The following is a 24,238-nucleotide window of genomic DNA, read 5'->3' on the forward strand; positions in this document are numbered from 1 at the left end:
TTGGGCATTTGAAGTTGGAATTGAGGGCTAAAGGGAATTTTGATTCATAATTAAATCAAAATATTTAAATATGAAAAGAAGAGTAAATGGTTCCAATTTCTAATTATGTTTTCATTATTATATTTCTTCCATTTAAGTTACTAGTATGTTTGTGTAATGTGCCATGGTGAGTATTTGTAATAGAATATTATTGTTAATTCTTGTAATTTGGACAACTATGCAACCAAGAAACTTTTACTACTTTTGTGTTATTATAAGTTTGGCAAATAAACTCATGTACATGAACAATATTTTTTGGGATTTGACAATCATTTATAAATTTACTATTTGTTTGTTTCTTTTCTTTTCCCAGTCAAAGATGTGGGGGAGTGTTTTTTACTCTTTGAAAATCCTTTTATAATACCCACCTCATAAGTTCTATTTATAACGTTTTTGGCATGTTTAACACAGTTTTAACATATTTAACACGTTTTAAACATGTCATAAGTGTGTTAAATGGGCCAAAACGTATTAAACATGTCAAATTACGGTAAATATGCCAAAGTTAATCAAACGTGTTAAACGTGTCAAAAATGTGTTAAACATACCAAAACGTATTAAACGTGCCAAAAATGTGAAAAACGTGTTAAACGTATCAAAAACGTGTTTAAAGTGTCAAAAATATGATAAACGTGTTTAATTTATTAAAAACGTGTTAGACATGTCAAAAATGTGTTCAATGTGTCAAATAAGTGAAAAACTTGTTAAACGTGCCAAAACGTATGTTAAACGTGTCAAAAAGTGTTAAATATGTTAAAAATGTGTCAAATGTGTCAAAAACGTAAAAAAAACATGTGAAATGTGTCAACAACGTGTTAAACGTGTCAAAAACATGATAAACGTGTTTAATGTGCTAAAAACGTTTTCAACGTGTTAAAAACATGAAAACATGTCTAAAACGTGTTAAACGTGCCAAAACGTGAAAACGTGTTAAACATGACAAAAATATGGTAAACATGTTAAAAACGTAAAAAAAAATGTGTTAAACATGTCAAAAACGTGTTAAACTTGTCAAAAACGTGTTAAACGTGCCAAAAACATGGTAAACATGTTTAATGTGTTAAAAACGTGTTAAAAACTTAAACGTGTCAAAAACATAAAAATGTGTTAAACGTGTTAAAAACGTGTTAAACGTGCCAAATATGTGAAAAACTTGTTAAACGTGCAAAATGTGCCAAAATGTGAAAAACGTGTCAAAAAAATGAAAATCGTGTTAAACGTGTCAAAACGTGTTAAACGTGTCAATGACATGAAAAACGTGTTAAATGTGTCAAAATGTGTTAAACGTACAAAAAAAATGTTAAACGTACCAAAAACATGTTAAACGTGCCAAAAACGTGTTAAACGTACCAAAACATGAAAACATGTGAAACGTGTTAAACGTGACATAAATGTAATAAACGTGTTTAATGTATGAAAAACGTGTTAAACATGTAAAAAACGTAAAAAACGTGTTAATTTGGAATTACAATTCCGATCTAAAAAGATTAAAATTGAGAACTATCAAATTACACTATATTGAATTCCATTGGAATTATAATTCAAATTCTTAATATTAAAGTGTCTAACAAACATAAGAATTGAAATTGGTCATTGAGTACAAGTAGTTGTCAAACTCTTTTAATGAGATAAAATTAAAATATGAAACTGGTAACTCTTTTTTATGTCAAATTTCAGAACCACAAGTTTTTGCAAATAAAATGGTTGAACTCTCATCTGAGAATGAGAAACTCAAGGAAAAGGTTCAAACTCTATTTTCTGAAAACCAACGTTTGACAAATGTGGTCACTTCTTGGAAAAAGTCTAGAGATGTAGTTAGACAACAGATAAGTATGTTGAGGCCTGTCGGATGCAAATCCAGTTTGGGATTTGACAATGCTATCCCAGACAAGTCATGTAAAAAGTTAAACCCGACAACAGACAAACATAAGACAATGAGTTTTGTTAGGGGGTAGTTTAACTAATAAAGAAACTAATTCAAGCTGCAATGATTTAACTTTAAAAGATGAAGTGATTTATTTTAAACCAACTTTAAACTGGCTGAAACTTGAAAGAACGACAGGCAGTTGGTATGGCAAGGAAAAACGTGACAGGAAGTCAATAAATTTTTCCCAAAAATCATCCTTTGAAGCTAAAAAATCATCACCAGGCAGAGAATAATCTGCCAAATATAGTGTACTCACACACAGCGGGAAATCCATAAAAATAATCAAAGTATGGATTCTCAATGGACTAATAAGCCACAGACCCAAATAAAAATGGGTATCAAATTTGTTAGTGTCTATGAATATAGGTAAATTAAGACAAAAGCTTGGAAGAAACAGCATTGCATTCGGACAGTCAGTTGCTGACGGACATAGCATATGAAAGGCAACAAGCATGAAGTGGCTAACATCCTCACGAAGCCACTTCTCGAGTCTAAGTTATTTTAGCTTAGAAATATTCTAGGATTGTTAGATTATAATAATGCCTAAACTAATTTAATTATAAACTTGGCTGGTTTTGATAATTTTAGGATAAAACAATCAAAAAGGTAGAAACTGTTAGAAAAATTAACTTAATATAAGTGGTCAACGATTACAAGGTTTTGAATATTTAGTTTAAATAATCATAAAAGGAGAAATTGTTATAATATATTTGCTAATTAACTTAGGAGAACTAGTCAACAATTATAAAATTACCAAGTTTTGAATACTTAGTTTAAATAATCAAAAATGGAGAAATTGTTAGAATATAATTGTTAGAATTTATGAAAAGTTTTTAATAATAAATGGATAAAACTAAGTTCAATTAAATATATAAGTTAAATTATATATACATAACTGCTAAGTCATATCAAGTATATTAATTGTTTTAAAGATAATAATAAGTGTTGCAGTGCAATGTTAGACACTCCTTTTTGTCACACTAGTGACCACGGATCGAATTTCACTAGCTACAAATAATAATTGGAGTTTTGTTATTTCAGGAAGTTGAGAAAATGCCGAAATTTCCATCCAGGCGAAATCGTATTTCCCGCACAAGTCTCAGAATTCGGATATTCCGTTCATATAAAAAAAAAAACGAATCGGCTATTTGCTAAGACAGACTTCACTGAGAACAGTAGGTTGTTTCCCGTTTAGTGCAACAGACCATTTTTGGAAAATACAGAATGAATCTTTCATATGATCAAACTGTTTCATTGCCATTTTGGTGCAAGTCTGATGAAGATCTCTTGGGAACATATTTCTGTCAGCCTAATTCATATTGATTAATTAGAAGACAAAATCTTGGGAGCAGATGCAGTAGAGGCAGACTGTCACATGCCAAGATTAATGTCAAAATCTCTGCAAAGAAAGCTTTAGTACAACATGCTCCATTAAATATATTTCTCTTATCAACAACAAACAAGATCAAAGAAGGTCGTCTCTGCTGTACCGATTCTGAAACTCCACCAATCAAAAGAGGACTAGTGTCATTTGAAGTCAACATGTCTGTTGGAGAAAATATGACTGTTGCTGTGTATTTTGGATATATAAGAAGATTAAAGGAAGAACAGAAAAGGAAGAAACTTGAAGAAAAATGGAGAACCTTGAAGATCATAGGTCTCTTGTTAATTAAATGATCTCTCTCTACAAATATATTCAAGTCTTTGTGTAAGCATATCTTTTGTGTGTGAGAGTGTCTTCATACCGAAAATCATTGTATCAAGTTCTGTGTAAGTTGATAGAATGTCTATCAACTAGTGTTGTGTGTGCTAGGAGTTCGAAAGCAGGCAACAACTATGCCCTGTCTGTTTGACTGGGTTGTGTACAAGTGTGTTATATTTAATGAAATCTTCTAGTGAATACTCTTCTCAAGGTTGAGAAGAGTATCATTCTCGAGGTCGAGAAGAATGGGTGACATAGGAGCTTTATTCATAAATTTCGTGTTGTGTTTTTATTCTACTTTGTGTCCTTTTATTGCTGTCTAAACCGTGCTTGCGTTACTTCAAGTTGAAACGAACAATTCCACACTTGAACTCGGTTCAAGAGTTTGTGACAACTTGTGTAGTATTGAGACCGATATTAATCTCTAATAAGGATAGTATCAACCGACGTGTTGTATAAGCGTTCGACCTAGCGAGACCCCCAGTCTCCAGCGGCGATCCCGATCCTAACAAGTAAAGAGAAAGCTCAACAAATAATAGTAAAAGTCAACATTCATTATCTTTATGATTAGAATTTACTAAAGAATGAAGAATTTGAGGAAATAGTTAAATGGTCAGTTGATGCAATGAAGGAGCTGATGAATAATCTCAAATCCAAAACCTACACTATCAAGAGTAATTCAACATGGACAATCAACGAGGTATGGAAGAATAAAATTGAAAAGCAATTTGAAGAATCATGCATACAAAGGAAAAATCTACTTGGGGGATATCTAAACAAAGGTATAAGTACTACACTCTCATTTTGAATTCAAACTTCCTTCTAAAGTAGAGGAGAAATGTATCAAAGACTAGGAATTTATGGTAGTTGGAAACTTCATTCGGAAAAACAGACTATCATTCTCAACTATCAAAGAGGCTCCAATTAAACAATGGGGAGAAAAGGGAGGCTTAAAAAGGTTTTTGTAAACATTCATGTCCTCTACTATTGCAGTTTAAAAAGGGCTCAAGTCTGAAAGAAATTCTAGAGAAAGGGCATAATTACATAGGATTAAATTGGGAAACCATTATATATGGACCCAATAACTGAATGAGGAAAGCACTTGTCCTTTTCTAGAATTAGTATTGAAGTGCCTCGTAGGAGTGTCGTGCCAATATAAAAATGTCACTTGTTGACAGGAAAGGAATGCACAATGTCATGGAGATCTCTTATGAATAGAAACCAAAGATGTGTGCTTTCTATAACACTTTTCGACACAATAAATGTGATAAAGTTAAATAAGAAGAGTAGAAAAAACAGAAAAGCCAGGATATAAAAAAGAAAAATAAGAAAATAGAGAAGGCTAAACTTAAAGATCAAACAGTTGTAGAAAAAAACAAGATGGATTCTGGGAAATATGAAAGTAGTGAAGAAAAAAAGTAAAGGGAATTAAGGTAAAGAGTAAAAGAAAATTTTCTATAATGCAAAGGATCAGGATGAAAATGAAAGATGAACATAAAGTTGTTGTTCAGGAAACTCAAGAGAAAAACACACAAAATTTCAATGCTGAAACAACAAATTCTAAAGTCGATATAGAAGATTCCAAAACCGATGTGGAGTCGGTAGCTGAAGCCGAAGATAAGGAAGACAAGAACACAAAAATTCAAGTTGAAGATAACAAAGGTAAAGTCATTAAATTTTTAGAAATAATTTTTTCTATCAAATCAGAACGGGCTCGTACAAAGACAGAATTCAAAATGACAAACCACAATATTCATCATCCCTTTAAAAAATTTTTTTTTCATCGTTAGAGAAAAAGGAAGGGAGAAGAAGTCCTCTCAATTAAAACAGATGACATGCAAAATACGAGGCTTGGTTTGAGTACAAAAGGGCAGTGAAGAAAAATAAGAATGTGGGACTACCGTGTTCCAAGAGAAAATATGCATAATTATCAACGATAATATATTAACTTTGCGATGGTGAGGCATAATTATCAACGATAATATATTAACTTTTGCGATGGTTTTCTGTCACGATTCTGCAATAAATTGTAGGTTCTATTCAAACAATATCTTAAAAGGAACTCCAGAAACCCAAAGAACAAGATATATCTAAAAAAAGAATTCATATATACATAGCATTCGTTGAAGTGGATACTTGTGGCTTAATAGTAGAGGCCAAAAATTTATGTACTCAAGGTCAAATTAGAAAAATTATCTAAATTTGTTATACTAGTCAAAATAAAATAATATAAATCATGAACTAAAAATAATTTGGTTGTTAATTAAAAAACTTAGATTATACTAGTTTAAACTATAAATTATATCCATCTATGAAATAATCTGAATCTGAATAATTACTCAAAGTTTAATATAGATTATAATTAAAAAAACAATCTTATAAAAATAGTTTTTAATTTATTTGATGATGTACCAATGGACCATTAACAAAAATATTGGGATCCTTTGATTCGGCGTTTATAAGCCACGTATAATAAGTTGCTACAGTAATTTTGTATAATAAGCTAACGAAAAAAAATTATAATCAAAAAAACTTTTGCGTTTAAACTCAATTATCTCTCTCCCTCTTTCCTCAGCGTTTAAGATTATAATCTCAATATTTTTCTCGCTCATTATTTTTATACATTCTCTCATCTATTTATTTATTTATATGCATTTTATTTATTCTCTCTTATTTATCTAATTATTTATCTCTAAACATTTTATTCATTCTCTTTCATATATTTAATCTTTTTCTAATATTCAGTTTCTCTCATTTATTCCATATGTTTATAATATTTTTATATATTTATATAAAATTATTATAATAAAAAATATACATTAATTAAATATTTTTTATTATTATTTATAATATATATCTTAAAATATAAAATATGAAATATAAATACACTCTAATTTTTTATTTAGTTATAGTTTTAGAAATTAAACTAGTCTTAATTAATTAAAAATATGATTAAAATTGAAATAAATGATAATACAAAGATGGTAAAAGAGCTCCAAAATAAATTGATAATAAAAAGATTGGGTTTAAAAGAGAGTGTGAAAATGTGAAAAATATATATAATAATAATAATAAATTAGTTTCTTTATTCCTATCATTTATTTTAAAATATATTATTTTTTAATTAAAGTCATTTAGTAATATTTAAAATTATATATTAATAAAAAAAATTATAAAAATTAATATATTATTGTAATTTATTTTGAAATATATATACTATTTTTTAATTTTAATTATTTACTAATATTTAAAATAAAATGAATAAATATATATATATATATATAATATTAATTATTAAATAATATTATAAATATAAATAATAAATAAACTAGACATATAAGCTGAATTAAACATAATTAAATAAGTTAAGTTCATATTAAACTAAACTATCAGAGAATAAGCTAAGCTAAACTAGATAAGCTCAATCAACTAGCCTATCAATTATTGTCCTCCCCGCATGCATATAAAATATCCCATATTTATTAATGATTAAGACTTGAGAAATCTAGTGCTGTATATTTATTAATGATTAAGACTTGAGAGATCTAGTGCTGTATATTGTTGACAAAAAAAAATCGAAAGTATCCACAATACAATTATCGGCAAGATCAGGGACGTACAATTATTTTTGTTCCTGTTGTTTTGTTGAAAATTCTAGATAACACAATACAATTATCGGCCAGAATACGACGTACCTTCACTAGGGCGCCCAACCCTTAATTTTTATATATATATATATATATATATATATATATATATATATATATATATATATATATATATATATATATATATATATATAATAAAATAAAAAATTTGAGATCCTTGCTTCTCACTCATTTTCAATGTGTACCATATATAGTATAAATATTATATAATATATACTAATTTTACAATATCATTAAATTTCCCAATTTTTTTTTTTATTTAGAATTCAATTTTATTTCACTAATTTAATATACTATTAATAATTCTTTACTTTTTTATTATTTTTATTAAAACATTTTATATTTATTTTTTTAATTTTCTTTCCTAATATTAATCTTCTTAATTTATATATTGGTTAACTTTATAATGTTTATAACTGATTTGATTTTATTTTTGTAATTAAAATTACAAGTATCATCATCTTTTTTTTTCTATTTTTTTAATAATTATATTATAATTGTTTAATAAAATATTTATTTAATTTTAACTTAAAACATTTCTTACTACAAATCAACCATTTTCAACAAAATAGAGTATGACTTTTTTACCGACTCTTTAACACTCTATATTGAACGATATTTATCTAAGAAGGTAAATATATATTTTATTATAGATGAATTTAATGTTTTTAAATCCGGTAGTGTTTAACTTATTTAATTATTATAATATAACGTCTTCTTTTGTTGTATAATTTATTACACAAAATTTAAGCTCACGTAATGCGAATTTCTGGATATGTCCTCGGGCGAGATTTCCTTTTCGTTTGCATGCCTTGAATTATGATTGACCAATACTTTCCATTCAAAATTTGAGTAGAACCCACGAGTTTAGTTTAAGTAATCAAATATTTTAATTTATTTTAGATAATCAATATTTTTGTTTGATAATAATTAAGAATGTTATAATTTAATTGGAGGTCAGTATAGCACGGATCATGTTAACAACCATACCAGTATATTAAACTTTTATAATATGTGTTGGCGGGTTACGTGCTTAACCCATTGTAGCCACATTTAAAAAAACGTCAAAACCCTAGAAATAGAGAGAAAAGCTTTCAAGATTTAGAAGAAAGCGCGATCGGCACAAGAGACACAACACGATCGTCACGACGACACGATAGGCACAGGCGGAAAGGCCAGATCGGCACAGGCTACAAGATTTTGTCATGCGCCGTAAGTCATCAAATCAGCGTTACAATCACCATTGATTAAAGGAAGCGCGATGTGCATAAGCGACATAGCACGATTGGCACATGCGGCACGCGCGATAGACAACATAGAAAGATCGGCACTAGCGGCATGATATAGTTTGCGCCGTAAGTCAACCATTAAGTGTTTCTAGTCTTGGGTTTATTGTGTATTTGTAAGCGTCGTTGGAATTTTTCCCTTGATTGTAGTTTATCTTTGATCATCTCTTAAGATTTCTACATTTACCCTATTCTTTACTCTATTTATGCCATAATGGGGAATGGGAAGAACAAAAGTAATAAATCTAAATAAGTAAAGTAATAGTTCATTCTAGAAGAAATTAAGAATTTTGCGGGAAAAGAGATTGAGAGGATAATTGATAAAGTTATTCAAAAAAGTAGGAAGAAAATAATATTACATCAATAGATCTTGTAGAAAAGTATGCAGAAAAATAGGGCAACAAAGAGAGGGTATGGAAGGTTCATTTTAACAAAAGAGTTAACATGTTTGGTCTTAAAATCCATATTACCAAACACCTGATGCATACTAAGAAGGAAGAAATCACAATCAGTAAAGAGAAAACTCAACAAATAACATTCAAACTCAATATTCATCATCTATATGACTGAAATTTGCTGAAGAAATTAAAATATGAGGAGATAGTTAAATGGTCAGTTAATGCAATGAAGAAACTGATAAATCCAAAACCTACATTATCAAGAATAATTCAACATGGAAAATCAACGAGGTGTGAAATAATAAAGTAAAAAAGAAATTTGAAGACCATGCTTACAAAGGAAAAATCTACTTGGGGGATATCCAAACAAAGGTAGAGGTACTCAATTCTTCTTTTGAATTCAAATTGTCTTCTAAATTAGAGAAGAAATGTATTAAATACTGAGAATTTGTGGTAATTAGAAACTTTATTGGGATAAACAGAGTATCATTCCCAACTTTCAAAGAGGATTTAATTAAATAGTGAGGATAAAAAAGTTTAAAAAGGTTTCTGCAAACATACATAACCTCTACTTTCAAAAGTTTAAAAAGTGCTCAAATCTGAAAGAAATTCTAGATAAAGGGAATAATTACATAGGATTAAATTGTATGAAGCTGGAAAAGTAGTTAGAAGAGATGATTCTACATAGTAGACCAAAGGAAACATCGCAGATTTGGTTCAAGCTTTGAAACATTTCAGCCCAAATGTATAATGTTGGAGAAATTAGTCATTTTGCAAGTAAAATTGGGAAACCATTATATATAGACCCAATTACTGATGGAGAAGAGCACTCGTACTTTTGCTAGAATTAGCATTGAAGTTCATCCTAAGAGTGTCCTGTTAAAAAAATGGTAGTTATTGATAGAAAAGGAAATCACAATGTCATGTAGATCTCTTATGAATGTAAACCATAAATGTTTATTTTCTTTAATACTTTCCTGCACAATAAATATGATAAAGCTAAAGAAGAAGAGCAGAAAAACTAGGATGTAGAAAAAAATGAAATAAAGGAAGTTAAACTCAAAGATCAAACCGTTGTAGAAGTAAGTAAGAAGGATTCTAGAAAAAAGAAAAATAGTGAAGGAAACAAAGTAAAGAGAATAAAGGTGAATAGTAAAAGAATATTTGTTATAATGCAAAGGATGATGATGAAAATAAAAGATGAACCTCAAGTTGTTGTTGAGGAAACTCAAGAGAAAAAGACACCCAGAATTTCAATGCTGAAACATATAATTTTAAAGTCGATAAAGAATATTTCAAAACCAATGTGGAGTCTATAGCTGAAGCCAGAGATAAGGAAGACAATAACACAAAAATTCAAGTTGAATATAACAAAGGTAAAAACCCTGAAATTCTTAGAAACAATTCTTTCTCTCAAATCAAAACGGACTCGTACAAAGAGATAATCAAAATAAGAAACAAAAATACTCACCATCCTCTTCAATACAATCTCCTTTCATTGTCAAAGAAAGGGAAGAAGAAGAAGAGGAAGGGGAGGAAGTTATCTCAATGAAAACGGATGGCATGTGAAAATGCGAGGCTGAGATGGTTAAGTTTGAATGTATTCTTTTCTGTTTATAATCTCTAATTTTTTAGAATGTATGAATGTTAATAATCAATTTTTTAGGGTCTTTTTGATTGTCATCCTTAATCGCATAGCTAGGATTTGTCTAGCTTTGATTTTTTACCCTACAACTTTTAAGATTTTAATGAAATTGTTCTAACCGTTTTCCAAAAAAATGTTTGATAAGTTTTATACTCTTTATATTATAAGAAATCTAACATAAAAAACAATTTCTTGTACACTTGTAGTGATTCCTTATCGGAGTCAATGGCCTCCTAACATTTTTTTATGGATCTAGGTATGATCCGACTCATTTTAAGATCTTTATAGAAGACAAGTTTGAGCACAAAAGGGTAGCGAAGAAAAAGAAGAGAGTGCGACAACTGGGTTCCAAGGAAGAATATGCATAACTATCAACGATAATCCTTTTGCGATGGTGGTCCGTTACCATCATGTACAACACCCTCCACCGAAATAGAATTAATAGCATTATTTATATTAAAATACTAAAATTATCTTTTATTAACCCAATGAAGAGAGAAATTAAGATGTTTTGGTATATTAATACCAACAATCAATTTTTTCAACACTTTTATCAAACAAGTTTTTTTTAGAAAAAACCTGAACAAAACTTAAAAAAAAAACAATTTCCTTTAAAGGTTCATTATTGTCCATATGATTAAATTATACTTAAAGGTTCATTATTTTCTTATATTATAAATTATTGATATTTGAGAGGGAGAATCAATTTATTCTGTCATGCTTTTCTTTCTGTCACGCATGCCTTAAAACAGTGATTTATAAGTTTTTTTTTATAACTTAGGAGCTATTATAACTGATGAATTATTTTTAATAAAATGAGTAAAAATAATTGATTTCTCACATACTAGATCTTGTTGATGCTGCATTATTTAGAGATTTTATTGGGTTTTCTTATAATAAAATAATCTTATTTAATGAAAAAATAAGTTATTTAAGTTTTTAATTGATTAAATTATAATAATATTTTTTATTTAAATTTTAAATTTTAGAATAATAAAATAAATGTATTTTGTTTGATAAATTTAATAATTGAATAATTAATTTTTTTTATAGTTCAAGTTTAATAAATTATATGTGATTTATTCACCGTCTATAATTTTCTAGGTTTATAATTTGATAGTTAACTTACACAATTATAAGATTTATAAGACATGAGTAAAATATAAGACGTAAAAGGAATCAGCACATTTTGCTCCCTACAACAAACATCACTATTTTATGTAACTTACTAACATTAAGTTTTCTGTTATATCTGATTCTATTAAGTTTTCTGTGATATCTGATTCTACTTGAAAAAATATTCGAATATGACTTTGACCGAAACATTTTTACGAATCGCCATTGGAGCGAGAATCGAAAATGACAAAACACTGTATCAAACATCATCCAAAAAGCCTTACCATTATTAAAGCAAGGGAATTGTTACCCATGTCTATAACTTCATTTCAATCACTAATCTATTTTCTCCATCTCTTACACACATTCATACTTTTTTTCTAGGTCAATGAAGATATAAGTTGGATCTCTATTAAGTCACATAAACTTGAAGTTAATGGAAATGAATGTTGTACACTTACGAAATCCTTAGTTATATATGTATTTAAATGTTTCTCACATTCTTCCAAATTATTTTTATGTCAATATGTTCAATCTGTAATGGTTGGTTAAAAATAAGTAATGAAACATTGTAAGACATTATGTCAATAGTTAATTAGAAGGTAATGTTGTGTTTTTGTACGAGTGATTACTTAACAAATCAATTTCTAATGGGCAAGAAAGGATACTTGAAAACAAGTTCTTACCAGTTTCTCGAAAATAAACTCTTACTCTCTATAATTCTTCTAAGTCCGGTCAATGTTCAAATTTCCTCCCCATCATCATTCAGAAAGAAAACAAGATTAACATGATTGATGAGATGTTTTCAAAGTGAATAAACATTATCCCATTCAATTTCTCTAATGTTTTAACTTTAGGGGTTCATGATTAAAGGTTGCCAATGTTCTAACTAGTTATCTTATATAATATTTTGATCACTTGTCTAAGAAAAAGAATTTTTATTTTATTTATTTAAGGTAAAAATATGACATTACTTCCTAATTTTCTAAAAATTTTCAATATAATTTACGGTTTGTTTATATAATTATTAAAAAAAAATGGTAAAACTTACCTATTCACTTGTTTTATCCAAAAAAAAAAAAAAAAACTCGTTATTTTTTATGTATACCTCAAACATTTTTCAAGTCCACCCCAACTTTGAATACTGCCACAACAAGAGACTACTTTTAGAATCAATTAGTTGTTGTTCAGTTGGTGTTAAATATGCTTAATAAAAATCTTAATATAAAAGATTATTTCTTTGGAAATGTTGGCTTAATAATATATCCCATGACGTGCAATCACGTGACAGTTCTTTTGTCTTCATTCCAAACAAGACTCCATAAGCTTCACATTAGTAATTTGTTGTTGCTTATTTTGTTTATAAATAGCCTTCATCTTCTCTACATTTCAGTGACATGCATGATATATTTTCTTCTGTCATTTAATGGCATTATTAAACTCTTTGATCTCCATACTGATTTTGATATGGTTTACTTCACTTCTACTTAAGAAGTTCTCCAAAAAGTCACAAGCGTTGTCGCTTCCTCCTGGACCGATGGGGCTACCCCTTTTTGGGAGCCTTCCTTTCCTACATCCCGAGCTTCACTCTTACTTCACTGTCTTGGCCAAGACCTATGGCCCAATCTTCTCCCTCCGGCTTGGGAAAAAGATCGCCATTGTCATCTCCACTCCCTCTGTGGCACGAGAAGTTCTCAAAGATAAAGACATCATCTTTGCCAACAGAGACATCACTATTGTTGGTAAAGTAGGGTTCTACTGTGGCTCTGACATTTTGTGGAGCCCTAGTGGACCTGAGTGGCGGATGCTAAGGAAAGTCTTCACTCGAGAGTTGCTCAATGGACCCATGGTGGATTTTGTCTATGAAATCCGAAAGAGGGAGATTCAAAAGATGGTCAATAACATTTGGGTCCAGAGAATGTTATCGGTGGATGTTGAGGAAGAGGTATTCATGACGGTGCTGAATGCAATAAGCACGATATTGTGGGGAGATGAGATGACGAAAAGGGGTCTTCGGACTGAGTTCCGACTCCTTGTGAAAGATGTGACGACGATGATGGGAAAAACAAATATATCAGATTTCATCCCAAGTCTAGCTATATTTGACTTGCAAGGTATTGAGAAAAAGATGAAGAGATTGATGAAAAGGTTTGATAATTTTTTTGAATTGGTGATAGATGAACGGACAAGAGAGGATGATAATAATGAGAAGAAAGATTTTCTTCAAGTTCTTTTGAATTTGAGAAAAGGAGGAGGAAATGATAAAACCCCTCTAACCATGACTCATCTTAAAGCAATATTAATGGTATGAATCTATATGCTCTATCATAATAAATTAAATTTATCAAACAAATCCGAAAGGAATCATTTTGGTAATACACCAACATTATTCTTTATGAGACTAGGGACATTCAACTTAAACTATGGTGAAAAAAAATTGAATTTCAAACCATTATTTTGTTTCCAGCTTGTTATAGAGAAGATTTTAGTGTGCTGAGAAGCCAAATATACAAAAAATTTCATTTGTGCATGGTCAAGTGGTGGTGTTAGGTATTTTTATTTGCATGTTATAGATAGTAATAAGTTGAAGTGGTTTAATGTTATTTGGGAAATAATGATAGATGACTAGATGAGGATAATAATGAGAAAAATAATTTCGCCAGTCTTTTGAATTTGAGACAAAGAGAGATAGATGAACATTTAAGTACCTAGATCATGGAAATTAAAAAAAAAAACATACATAATTTATTGCAACATGATCAACATATATATACCCCATTTGTAATATTATAATAACTTGGGCAAGATAAGGAGTTGTATCCCTTGTGTCAATATAATAAATACCCTTTTCATTATGTATGCATCTAATTATGGCATTATAAATAAAAATATTTCTAGATCATGATTAAAAGATGGTAAATGGTAATGAAGAACCATGATACACTTGGTTAATACATTCCTGTTAGCATTTATACTTGTTTATTCTCTGATAGGATATGATTATTGGAGGGACGGATTCAACATCGCACATGGTAGAATTTGCAATGGCTGAGATGATGAATAATCCCCATGTGATGAAGAAAGCGCAAACAGAATTAGAAGTCGTGGTGGGAACAAACAATATGGTTGAGGAATCACACCTTAGAAAATTACCTTATTTGTACGCAATCATGAAAGAGACCCTACGCTTACACCCGGGTGTGCCTCTCCTTGGTACACGATGTCCTACTGAGTCTTCCACTATTTGTGGATACACAATTCCCAAGGGATCTTGTGTATTCATCAATGTTTGGGCAATTCATCGGGACCCTTCGATTTGGGAGGACCCACTTATGTTTGATCCTGAAAGGTTTATGAATTCAAAATGGGACTATACTGGAAATGACTTTAACTACTTTCCATTTGGTTCCGGCAGAAGAATCTGTGTGGGCATTCAGCTAGCAGAAATAATGTTTTTGCTCTTGTTGGCCTCGCTCGTTCACTCTTTCGAGTGGAAAGTGTCTCACGGCGAGAAAGTAGATTTGGAAGAAAAGTTTGGGTTTGTGCTAAAGAATAAGAAATCTCTTGTTGCAATACCCACACCAAGGCTTTCTAATCCAGATTTATATAAGTAATTGAGCATTTGAAGTTGGAATTGAGGGTTAAAGGGAATTTTATTCATAATTAAATCAAAATATTTAAATATGAAATCAAGAGTAAATGGTTCCAACTTCTAATTATGTTTTTATTATTCTATTTCTTCCATTTAAGTTACTAGTATGTTTGTGTAATGTGCCATGGTGAGTATTTGTAATACAATATTACTGTTAATTCTTGTAATTTGGACAACTATGCAATCAAGAAACTTTTACTACTTTTGTGTTATTATAAGTTTGGCAAATAAACTCATGCACATGAACAATATTTTTTGGGATTTGACAATCATCTATAAATTTACCATTTGTTTGTTTCTTTTCTTTTCCCAGTCAAAGATGTGGGGGAGTGTTTTGTACTCTTTAAAAATCCTTTTATAATACCCACCCCATAAGTTCTATTTTTCACATTTTTGACATGTTTAACACAGTTTTAGCATATTTAACATGTTTTAAACATGTCACAAGTGTGTTAAACGGGTCAAAACGTATTAAACATGTCAAATTGTGGTAAATGTGTCAAAGTTAATCAAACGTGTTAAACGTGCCAAAAATGTGTTAAATATACCAAAACGTGTTAAATGTGCCAAAAACGTGAAAACGTGTTAAACGTATCAAAAACATGTTTAAAATGCCCAAAACATGATAAACGTGTCTAATATGTTAAAAACATGTTAAACATGTCAAAAATATGAAAATGTGTTAAACATATATAAAATGTGTTAAACGTGTCAAATAAGTGAAAAACTTGTTAAACGTGCAAAATATGTGTTAAACGTGTCAAAAAGTGTTAAACGTGTCAAAAATGTGTCAAATGTGTCAAAAACGTAAAAAAACATATGAAATGTGTCAACAACGTGTTAAACGTGCCAAAAACATGATAAATTTGTTTAATGTGTTAAAAACGCTTTCAACGTGTTAAAAACATAAAAACATGTCAAAAACGTGTTAAATGTGCCAAATATGTGAAAAACTTGTTAAACGTGCCAAAACGTGACAAAAATGTGGTAAACGTGTCAAAACGTAAAAAAAACTGTATTAAACGTGTCAGAAACGTGTTAAACTTGTCAAAAATGTGTTAAACGTGCCAAAAACATGGTAAACATGTTTAATGTGTTAAAAACGTGTTAAACGTGTCAAAAACATGAAAAACGTGTTAAACGTGTCAAAAACGTGTTAAACGTGCCAAATATGTGAAAAACTTGTTAAATGTGTCAAAACGTGCAAAATGTGCCAAAATGTGAAAAATATGTTAAACGTGTCAAAAACACGAAAATCGTGTTAAATGTGTTAAACGTGTCAAGGACATGAAAACGTGTTAAATGTGTCAAAATTTGTTAAACGTACCAAAAACATGTTAAACGTGCAAAAAACGTGTTAAACATGCCAAAAACATGAAAACATGTTAAACGTGTTAAACGTGACATAAACGTAATAAACGTGTTTAATGTATGAAAAACATGTTAAATATGTCATAAACGTGAAAAACGTGTTAATTTGGAATTACAATTCCGATCTAAAAAGATTAAAATTGAGAACTATCAAATTACACTATATTGAATTCCATTGGAATTTTAATTCCAATTCCAATTTTTAATATTAAAGTGTTCAACAAACATCAGAATTGAAATTGGACCCTCCAATTCCAATGACAATTCCAGGTTATCAAACACACCTTTATTGTCTTTACTCTTCACCAATTAATTAACTGATCATGAAAAATAATAAAGTTGATTAAAACTAGTTTAAATAAATATATAAAATATAAATGATTGGATTTAAAGAATTTGATATCTAAAATATGATCAACCAGTTCAATATCTAGTATATCCAATTTGTGGGATAAAAGGTTGGATGAAAACTCTTAATAAAGTATAACCCACATTGCAGAACTGAATTTTTGTTTTTTTAAATTGGTCATCCCATGCGCAATCATATGTATTGGCCTACCGGAGTGAAGTCTCAAAGCTTGATTTTATATATATAGGTATAATATTAAATTTATCCATCAATTTGAGATTTTCAAGGCAGTGCTCTATCTGTAAATAAACTCTACTCATAAAAAAAGATGCAAGTACAAATTGAAGAATCTACATCTTGAAAGTTGAGAATAGTGTAGTAATATAATGCAGAAGAACCATCTCCAAGAGATAAGGATGTAGAGTCCTTTCTCAACACCAAAGAAAACCTAAAATTCAAGAATTATTTTGAGAGATTTTAATTTGAAGAGTTGAAGTTAACATGATTTTAATCTCCTTAAAAAGAATAGTTAGATTGAATGAGTGGCTCATAGTATAAGTTTGACTTCATCATGCCCAGGCTCATCCTAATATAAATAAATGTATATGTTTTTTTTTTTTGAGATACAACTTATAGTCATTTAATTAAAATACGAAAAGAATGTAGATATTTAATATAGTCTCTATAACAAACATAACTATAATATTTAATTATTAATTTGTTATCTTGGGGTTGATAATAGACCTTATTATTTTGGGACCATGCCATTTTGCATTTATCTAATTCTCCATATAATGTTCAAAAACATTAGAGGATAAGGTTGATCAGTGGTTGGAAGACAAGACCATGATTGATGAGATGTTTTAGAAAGTTAATAATTCAAAATATTATTACTTTGACATGCCCTCTCAAATGTGTTTGAGTTTTTTTGAAGTGAAAAGCTAACAGATTTTTCCAAAAGAGAAATACTAATAGCTTATAGATATTTTTAGGGTGTAGTTTTTCTAATCTAGTTGTTGCCTAGGGTATTTATAGCCTATTTTTCTCACAATTTATGTCGACCCAGATTTGGAGTGATACAGTTAGTTTGAGCAGCTACTTATATGGACAAATATAAACATCTCTTTATGGAGGTAGAGTGTTTCTTTACTGCTTTTGTAAAATTATGAAACTCCATCCAAATTATTTTATTTGGGAGGAATGCATTCAAATGCACGATCTTTGCTAAAATATGTCCATTTGACCGAGGACTCATCCCCGAAATTATGTTTCCATTGTTTCTTTGTGTCGACATCTAGGTGTTCCTATGAAGACACATACCTCTCAAAATTGTTTTGTTAAAACAAGAAATAACTCACTCAATATTAATTCAATGCTTCATAGGATTTCCATTTTAATTATAGTAATCCATCAATAAGATTGTGTCTGTTACCTAAATTATAACAAAGTATTAGTTTTATAATATGCTTAGAAAAATGTCTACTTATTGGCATGAAACCTTAGAAAAGATTTTAAGAATGATTCCGCAAACATGCCGTCAACTAACATGACTCCTGAAGTTAATCTGAAAGTTGATGATAACAATTCCCCTTCTATTATGTGAAATACTAGTTTGTAAGCAAGTGTCTAATGTCGTAATAAATAAAGACATTTGTATTGACAATCCTGATGAGATGTCATCTTCTTTTTGTAATTAAGCATCCAATAAAACTCCATAGTATAGTTTCGAATATGTTTCAGATGATGATGTTTCATTTCAGTCTGAATTTAATTTTGAAATGAAGAACTTCTTAGAACATGAGGACGAAATCCTTTCAGCAGCTGAAACGATAATCGAAATAAACCTCAATACGCAGAACGATCCTCAAATCGTGTTGATTGGACAAAGTCTGAATGACACCGAGCGTCATGAGATGATAGAGTTTCTCAAGACCAATAAAGACGTGTTCGCTTGGTCTTACAAGAATATGCCCGTAGTGAATCCTGCCATCGTTCGACATCAGATACCCCTCTATCTAGAGGCCAAACCCGTCAAACAAAAGTTAAGATGGATGAAAACTGAGGTTATTACCAAGGTTAAGAATGAAGTCAAAAAACAGTTGGTAGCAAAGTTCCTCGAAACTGTGGACTATTCCACATGGATAGCCAATATGGTTCCCGTCTTGAAGAAGGACGGAAGGATGCGCGTGTGTGTAGACTACCGCGATCTAAACAAAGTCAGTCATATTGATAGCTTTCCTTTACCTCATATCGACATTCTGGTCCATCATGCAACTAGAAATCAACTATTGTCTTTCATGAATGGATTCTTAGGATACAACCAAGTCCTGATCGCTGAAGAAGATAAAGAGAGAAAACTATCTTCATCACGGAGGTGGGCATGTTCTATTTCAGTGTCATGCCCTTCGGTCTCAAAAACGTCGGGCTACCTATCAACGAGTAGTAACGATGATCTTACACGATATGATCCACAAAGAGGTGGAAGTCTACATATACGACAAGATCGTGAATTCTAAGGATAGATAGGGACATATTCCCAACTTAGACAGATTCTTGCAAAGAATTCGAAAATATTAGCTTCGATTGAACCCGAAGAAGTGTGTTTTTGGAGTCTCCTCTAGTAAGATGCTAAGATTTCTCATTACCCAACGCGTAATAAAAGTCGATCCCTCCAAAATCGAGGCAATTACGACTATTCATATTCCTCGAAATGAGAGAGAAGTTTGTGGCTTCCTCGAAAAAATCCAGTTCATCAGTCGGTTCATCAGCAAACTGACTCTCACTTGTGATCCTCTTTTTAAGCTACAGAAAAAGGATAATAAATTTCAATGGGATGAAATTTGTCAACAAGCTTTTGACAAAATCAAAGACTATCTAAAGTCACCACTAGTCCTTATGCCACCAAAGCCCAGTGTCCCATTAATTCTCTATCTCACAGTGACAAATTCGGTTATGGGCTGCATATTGGCTCAAGAAAACGAGGATAAACTCAAAATCATTGTCCACTACCTTAGAGAAAGAATGATTGGGTACGAATTGAACTATTCAACACCTGAGAAAGTATGTTGGGCACTTGCATGGGTCATCAAAAGACTAAGACACTATATGCAAGTTCACCCTATCAAGTTGGTATCTAGATTGGATCCAATCAATTATCTATTTCAACGAACGTTGTTGTTTCCCAGACTCTCTAAATGGATGATGATGATCTCTAAATATGATATTGTATACACAGTTCAAAAAAATCCATTAAAGGAAGCGTTGTTGCAGATTTCCTGACTGATCAACCTATCACGGTCAAGTTATTCTACACATTTGTTGAAGGTGAAATGTATTTAGTTTAAGAAAATAATACTAATGAAGAACTTTATGTGTTCTTTGTCTAATCCAAACAAGAAAGATAATCGTAAATTTCAATATGAATGTAAGTACAAGAGTTCTTGACCTTTTTCTCGTTTAATATTCTAGTTGACATTTTAGAATTATCCTTCACATTTGTCAAACTAATTGTAAAATATGGTTAAAATGACATATTAAAATATGATAAAAATGTACTTAATTCACGAAGAATCATGGTGATTAAAAACTTTATATATTCTCTATCTAACTCTAGATATGAAACATAAAACATATATTTTTAAAAGTAAAGCAATTATAAAAGTTTGTTATCCTACTAAATACACAAATTTTTCTTCAAGAATGTCATTATTAATAGGTTCTCTCTCAATTAGAACTACCCTTCCTTATTTTCTTAAATTTAAACTCACATATACCATTATATATTATCCTTTGTTGATATATTACTAACTATACTCTAAATCCCTCAAATTCAGACTCACATATATACTATCAAGAATGCATCCACTCTCAATTCGAACTACCATTCTCTCAATTCGTACCCAAATATAACATTATTATCATCATCATTTTAATACCCACACTCTCTCAATTCTTTATAAAATGACATTATAAAAATGATAATATCTACTTAATTCACAAAGAATTAAGCTCATTAAGAGCTTTATGTCTTCTCCATCTAACTTTAGACATGAAAGATAAATCAAATATATTAAAAAGGAAGACATTAAAAAAATCTTTATTTTATAAAATACACAGATTTTCCTTCAAAGATGACATTATTAATAATTAGTCTCTTAAACACCCTACTATGATATGCTTTTAGGTTTTGATAGGAATTAGGTTTTAATAGAAAAATCACGACTTAGCATCATTTCATTAAAAATTCCCAAAAAGAAAAAAAAAATCACGAGTTTTACGGGATCATTCTAAACAAGCCTATAATGATTTTGAGTTCGTAACAGTTTCTGAATAAACGCTAAAAAGCTAAAAATGTAAACATATTATCTCATTACAATGCATTCAATTCTAGTGATTTCTGTAAAAGGTAGATTCTAATTTATGCATATGTTCCAGTTCTGCTCTGTGCTTGGAATTCTCCTCCAAGTTCCCACGAGGGCGCCACAATCCGAGACGATTTCTCTTCATAGCTCTTCAACGCTCCTGTGGGTTCTGCCATAAACTCTTGCGTTTCGCTCCTACCATATGTTGTAGACCACTGCTCCAAAGCAACATTTGAATACGTTTATTGCTAATTTGTTTCTTTTGGATTTGAGTACTACTATCTCCTTGATTTTTTTCCATTCTCTCGGGAAACTGATCAGCTCCAGAATCTTTGCAAAACGATCTCAAAGCTCTAAAGCGACACTACAACTTCCAAACAGGTGATCAGTGGTTTCCTCGTTTATGTTGCATAGTAGACAGTTCACGTCTAGGATGCTCATATACTTACTAATGCGGTCTCGAATGCTGAGTCTTTTCTAGAAGGCAAGCCATTGAATGAACTGGTGTCGTGGAATGATCTTGGTTGACCATAAAAGAGGAGCCCAATCTACTTTCTGTGCTTTTTCCTGGGTTATCTCCCATATTCTCTTTGAAACCAACTTCCCATTGTTATCGGCTTTCCATTCATGAACGCCGGTCTATCGTGAAGTTGTATGCTGCTTATGTGATCCAGTATCATCTACCCTTCTAGAACTCTTCTCGTGAGCGAATCCCAATTCTCGTCTTTGATATCTCTAATTTTCACCACTATATAGTCTCTTCTAATGCGGGTATTCTTGAACTCCTCCCTATGAATGATAGGCTAGTTTTCGAACTAGGGGTCGTGCCAGAATAGAGTGCATTTTCCGTCCCCTAATCGAATGTCGTAGAGATCTGCAATATCGTTTTTTAGTTTAAGAATTTTCTTGAGTGACCAGCTCATACCTTTGTTGATTCTGCAAGTCCAAATACTAGTTTCCTATTTCATAAACTTCGTGTGTACCTATTTGATTCATAATGATTCCTAGTTGCGATCCAATACCCACAGATGCATGAAGGTTAGAGTTTTGTTCCACTCGACATACTTCTTGAGTCCGATGCCTCCCTCCTCCTTCAGTTTGTAGAGAGCGGTCCATTTGACTTTCATTCCTCCTCTTCCGCTACTGCCCCAGATGAAATTTTGCATCAACGTATCGAGTTCCTTCATTACCTTTTTCAGAATGACCATCTGCTGCGCCCATTATCCAATTATGCCCATGACTACACTCTTGATAAGCTCAATCCTCCCTTCATAAGAAAGTTTCTTCGCTGCCTAGTCAGAAATTGTGTTTTTTACCTTTTCAATTTGTTTCGCGGTTAACAGAATCCCTAAGTATCTTACGGGAAAATTGCCTTCCGCAATGCCCATGATGTTGAAGATGTCCTATTTTGTTTCGTCGTTCACTCCTCCATAAAATGCCAAACTTTTTTTTCCGTTAATAGTAAGACTTGTAACCTCAGAAAAAACGTTAGTAAAGCCCCTAATAGTTTTAATAGAGTCAACGTCAGCGTGCGCAAGAATGAATAAATCATCAGCAAAGCATAAATGAGTTACCTCCTCTACCTCACATAACGTGTGAAAGATGTATGAACGACTCTTTCGGAACATCATGAGGATGCTCTCAAAGATTTCCATGATAGCTATGAAAAGGTAAGAATAGAGGGAGTCCCCTTGCCTTACTCTATTTTCACCCTTGAAGTAGCCTCCATAGACTCCATCGAATGATGAATGCATAAATACAGAGTTTTCTAGCTCCCAGAGAAGGCGAGTTAGCAACAAGAACTTTGAATTGCCCAAATTGACGGCTAAGGGAGAAAAGGTGCGGGTCACATTCTACCCAATTGATAGAAAGTCATGCTAAAAAAATAGGGCTTATGGAATCGGCATTTGGGGGGCCACTGTTTGAGAGAATAATGTTATTCCACATTGTACAATCCATTGGAACCACCTCACCCCCACCGTCTTAGATACTACGTGGCATTTCGTTATCGTAACTTAATCGTTGTTAATATATTTTCGTTTGAAATGAATCATTTGTTTCTTATAAATCATTCTATTTCGGAATAAATTTGATTTAGATGATATTGAGAGTTATCGAGACGACGCCTTGAGACACAAGAAGACGAGGTGGGAGGATTGGAGGTAAGACATAAATGCCAATAACATAAGGAAGAAAAAAGGAAATGTGGAAGCAATCAAGGACAATAAGTCTGGTGAAATGACCTAACAAGATTGGGAGTGGCTGCTTGAAAACCATTATTTTATCGATACATTTCAGGCTTCTTCTTTCAAATTTTGTACTTAATATAACTTTTGTAATATAACATTATATATATATTAATTGTAGAAATAAAGCGCTACCATTATAGAAAAAAATCATAATATGCACATTGGTCAGTTAGCAAATCATTTACGCAGCTGCAACGAGATATGGTAACACTTATTTTTTAACTTTTCTTTCAAATGAATTAAAATTGAACTTTATAATCTTAGGAAGTGCAAGAAGGATCCAATCAAATCTATGAATATTTCTTTTTGGCGATTAGGACAAAAAATGATAAAATTGTTGATCCGCACATACTTGAGAAAGTGATAAGTATAAAATATGTTTATTTTACATTTTATCTATTATTGGAATTAACATATTTTTTTGTAGGATGACCTAAGACATTTGCGAGCTGAATGTCCCGAAATTTCTGATGTC

At 30.9% G+C, this 24,238-nt stretch overlaps 1 protein-coding gene across 1 annotated transcript; it reads left to right on the plus strand.

Annotated features, from left to right (window-relative positions):
* The first annotated feature begins 13,207 nt into the window (after positions 1-13,207).
* On the plus strand, positions 13,208-15,415 carry LOC124932590 (geraniol 8-hydroxylase-like). The gene is made up of 2 exons (XM_047473245.1): positions 13,208-14,086; positions 14,775-15,415. Exons 1-2 carry the CDS (start codon positions 13,208-13,210, stop codon positions 15,393-15,395), a joined length of 1,500 nt encoding a protein of 499 aa, XP_047329201.1. The 3' UTR covers positions 15,396-15,415.
* Positions 15,416-24,238: the final 8,823 nt, after the last annotated feature.

Source organism: Impatiens glandulifera, chromosome 3, assembly GCF_907164915.1.
Source record: "Impatiens glandulifera chromosome 3, dImpGla2.1, whole genome shotgun sequence".
Classification (NCBI taxonomy): domain Eukaryota; kingdom Viridiplantae; phylum Streptophyta; class Magnoliopsida; order Ericales; family Balsaminaceae; genus Impatiens; species Impatiens glandulifera.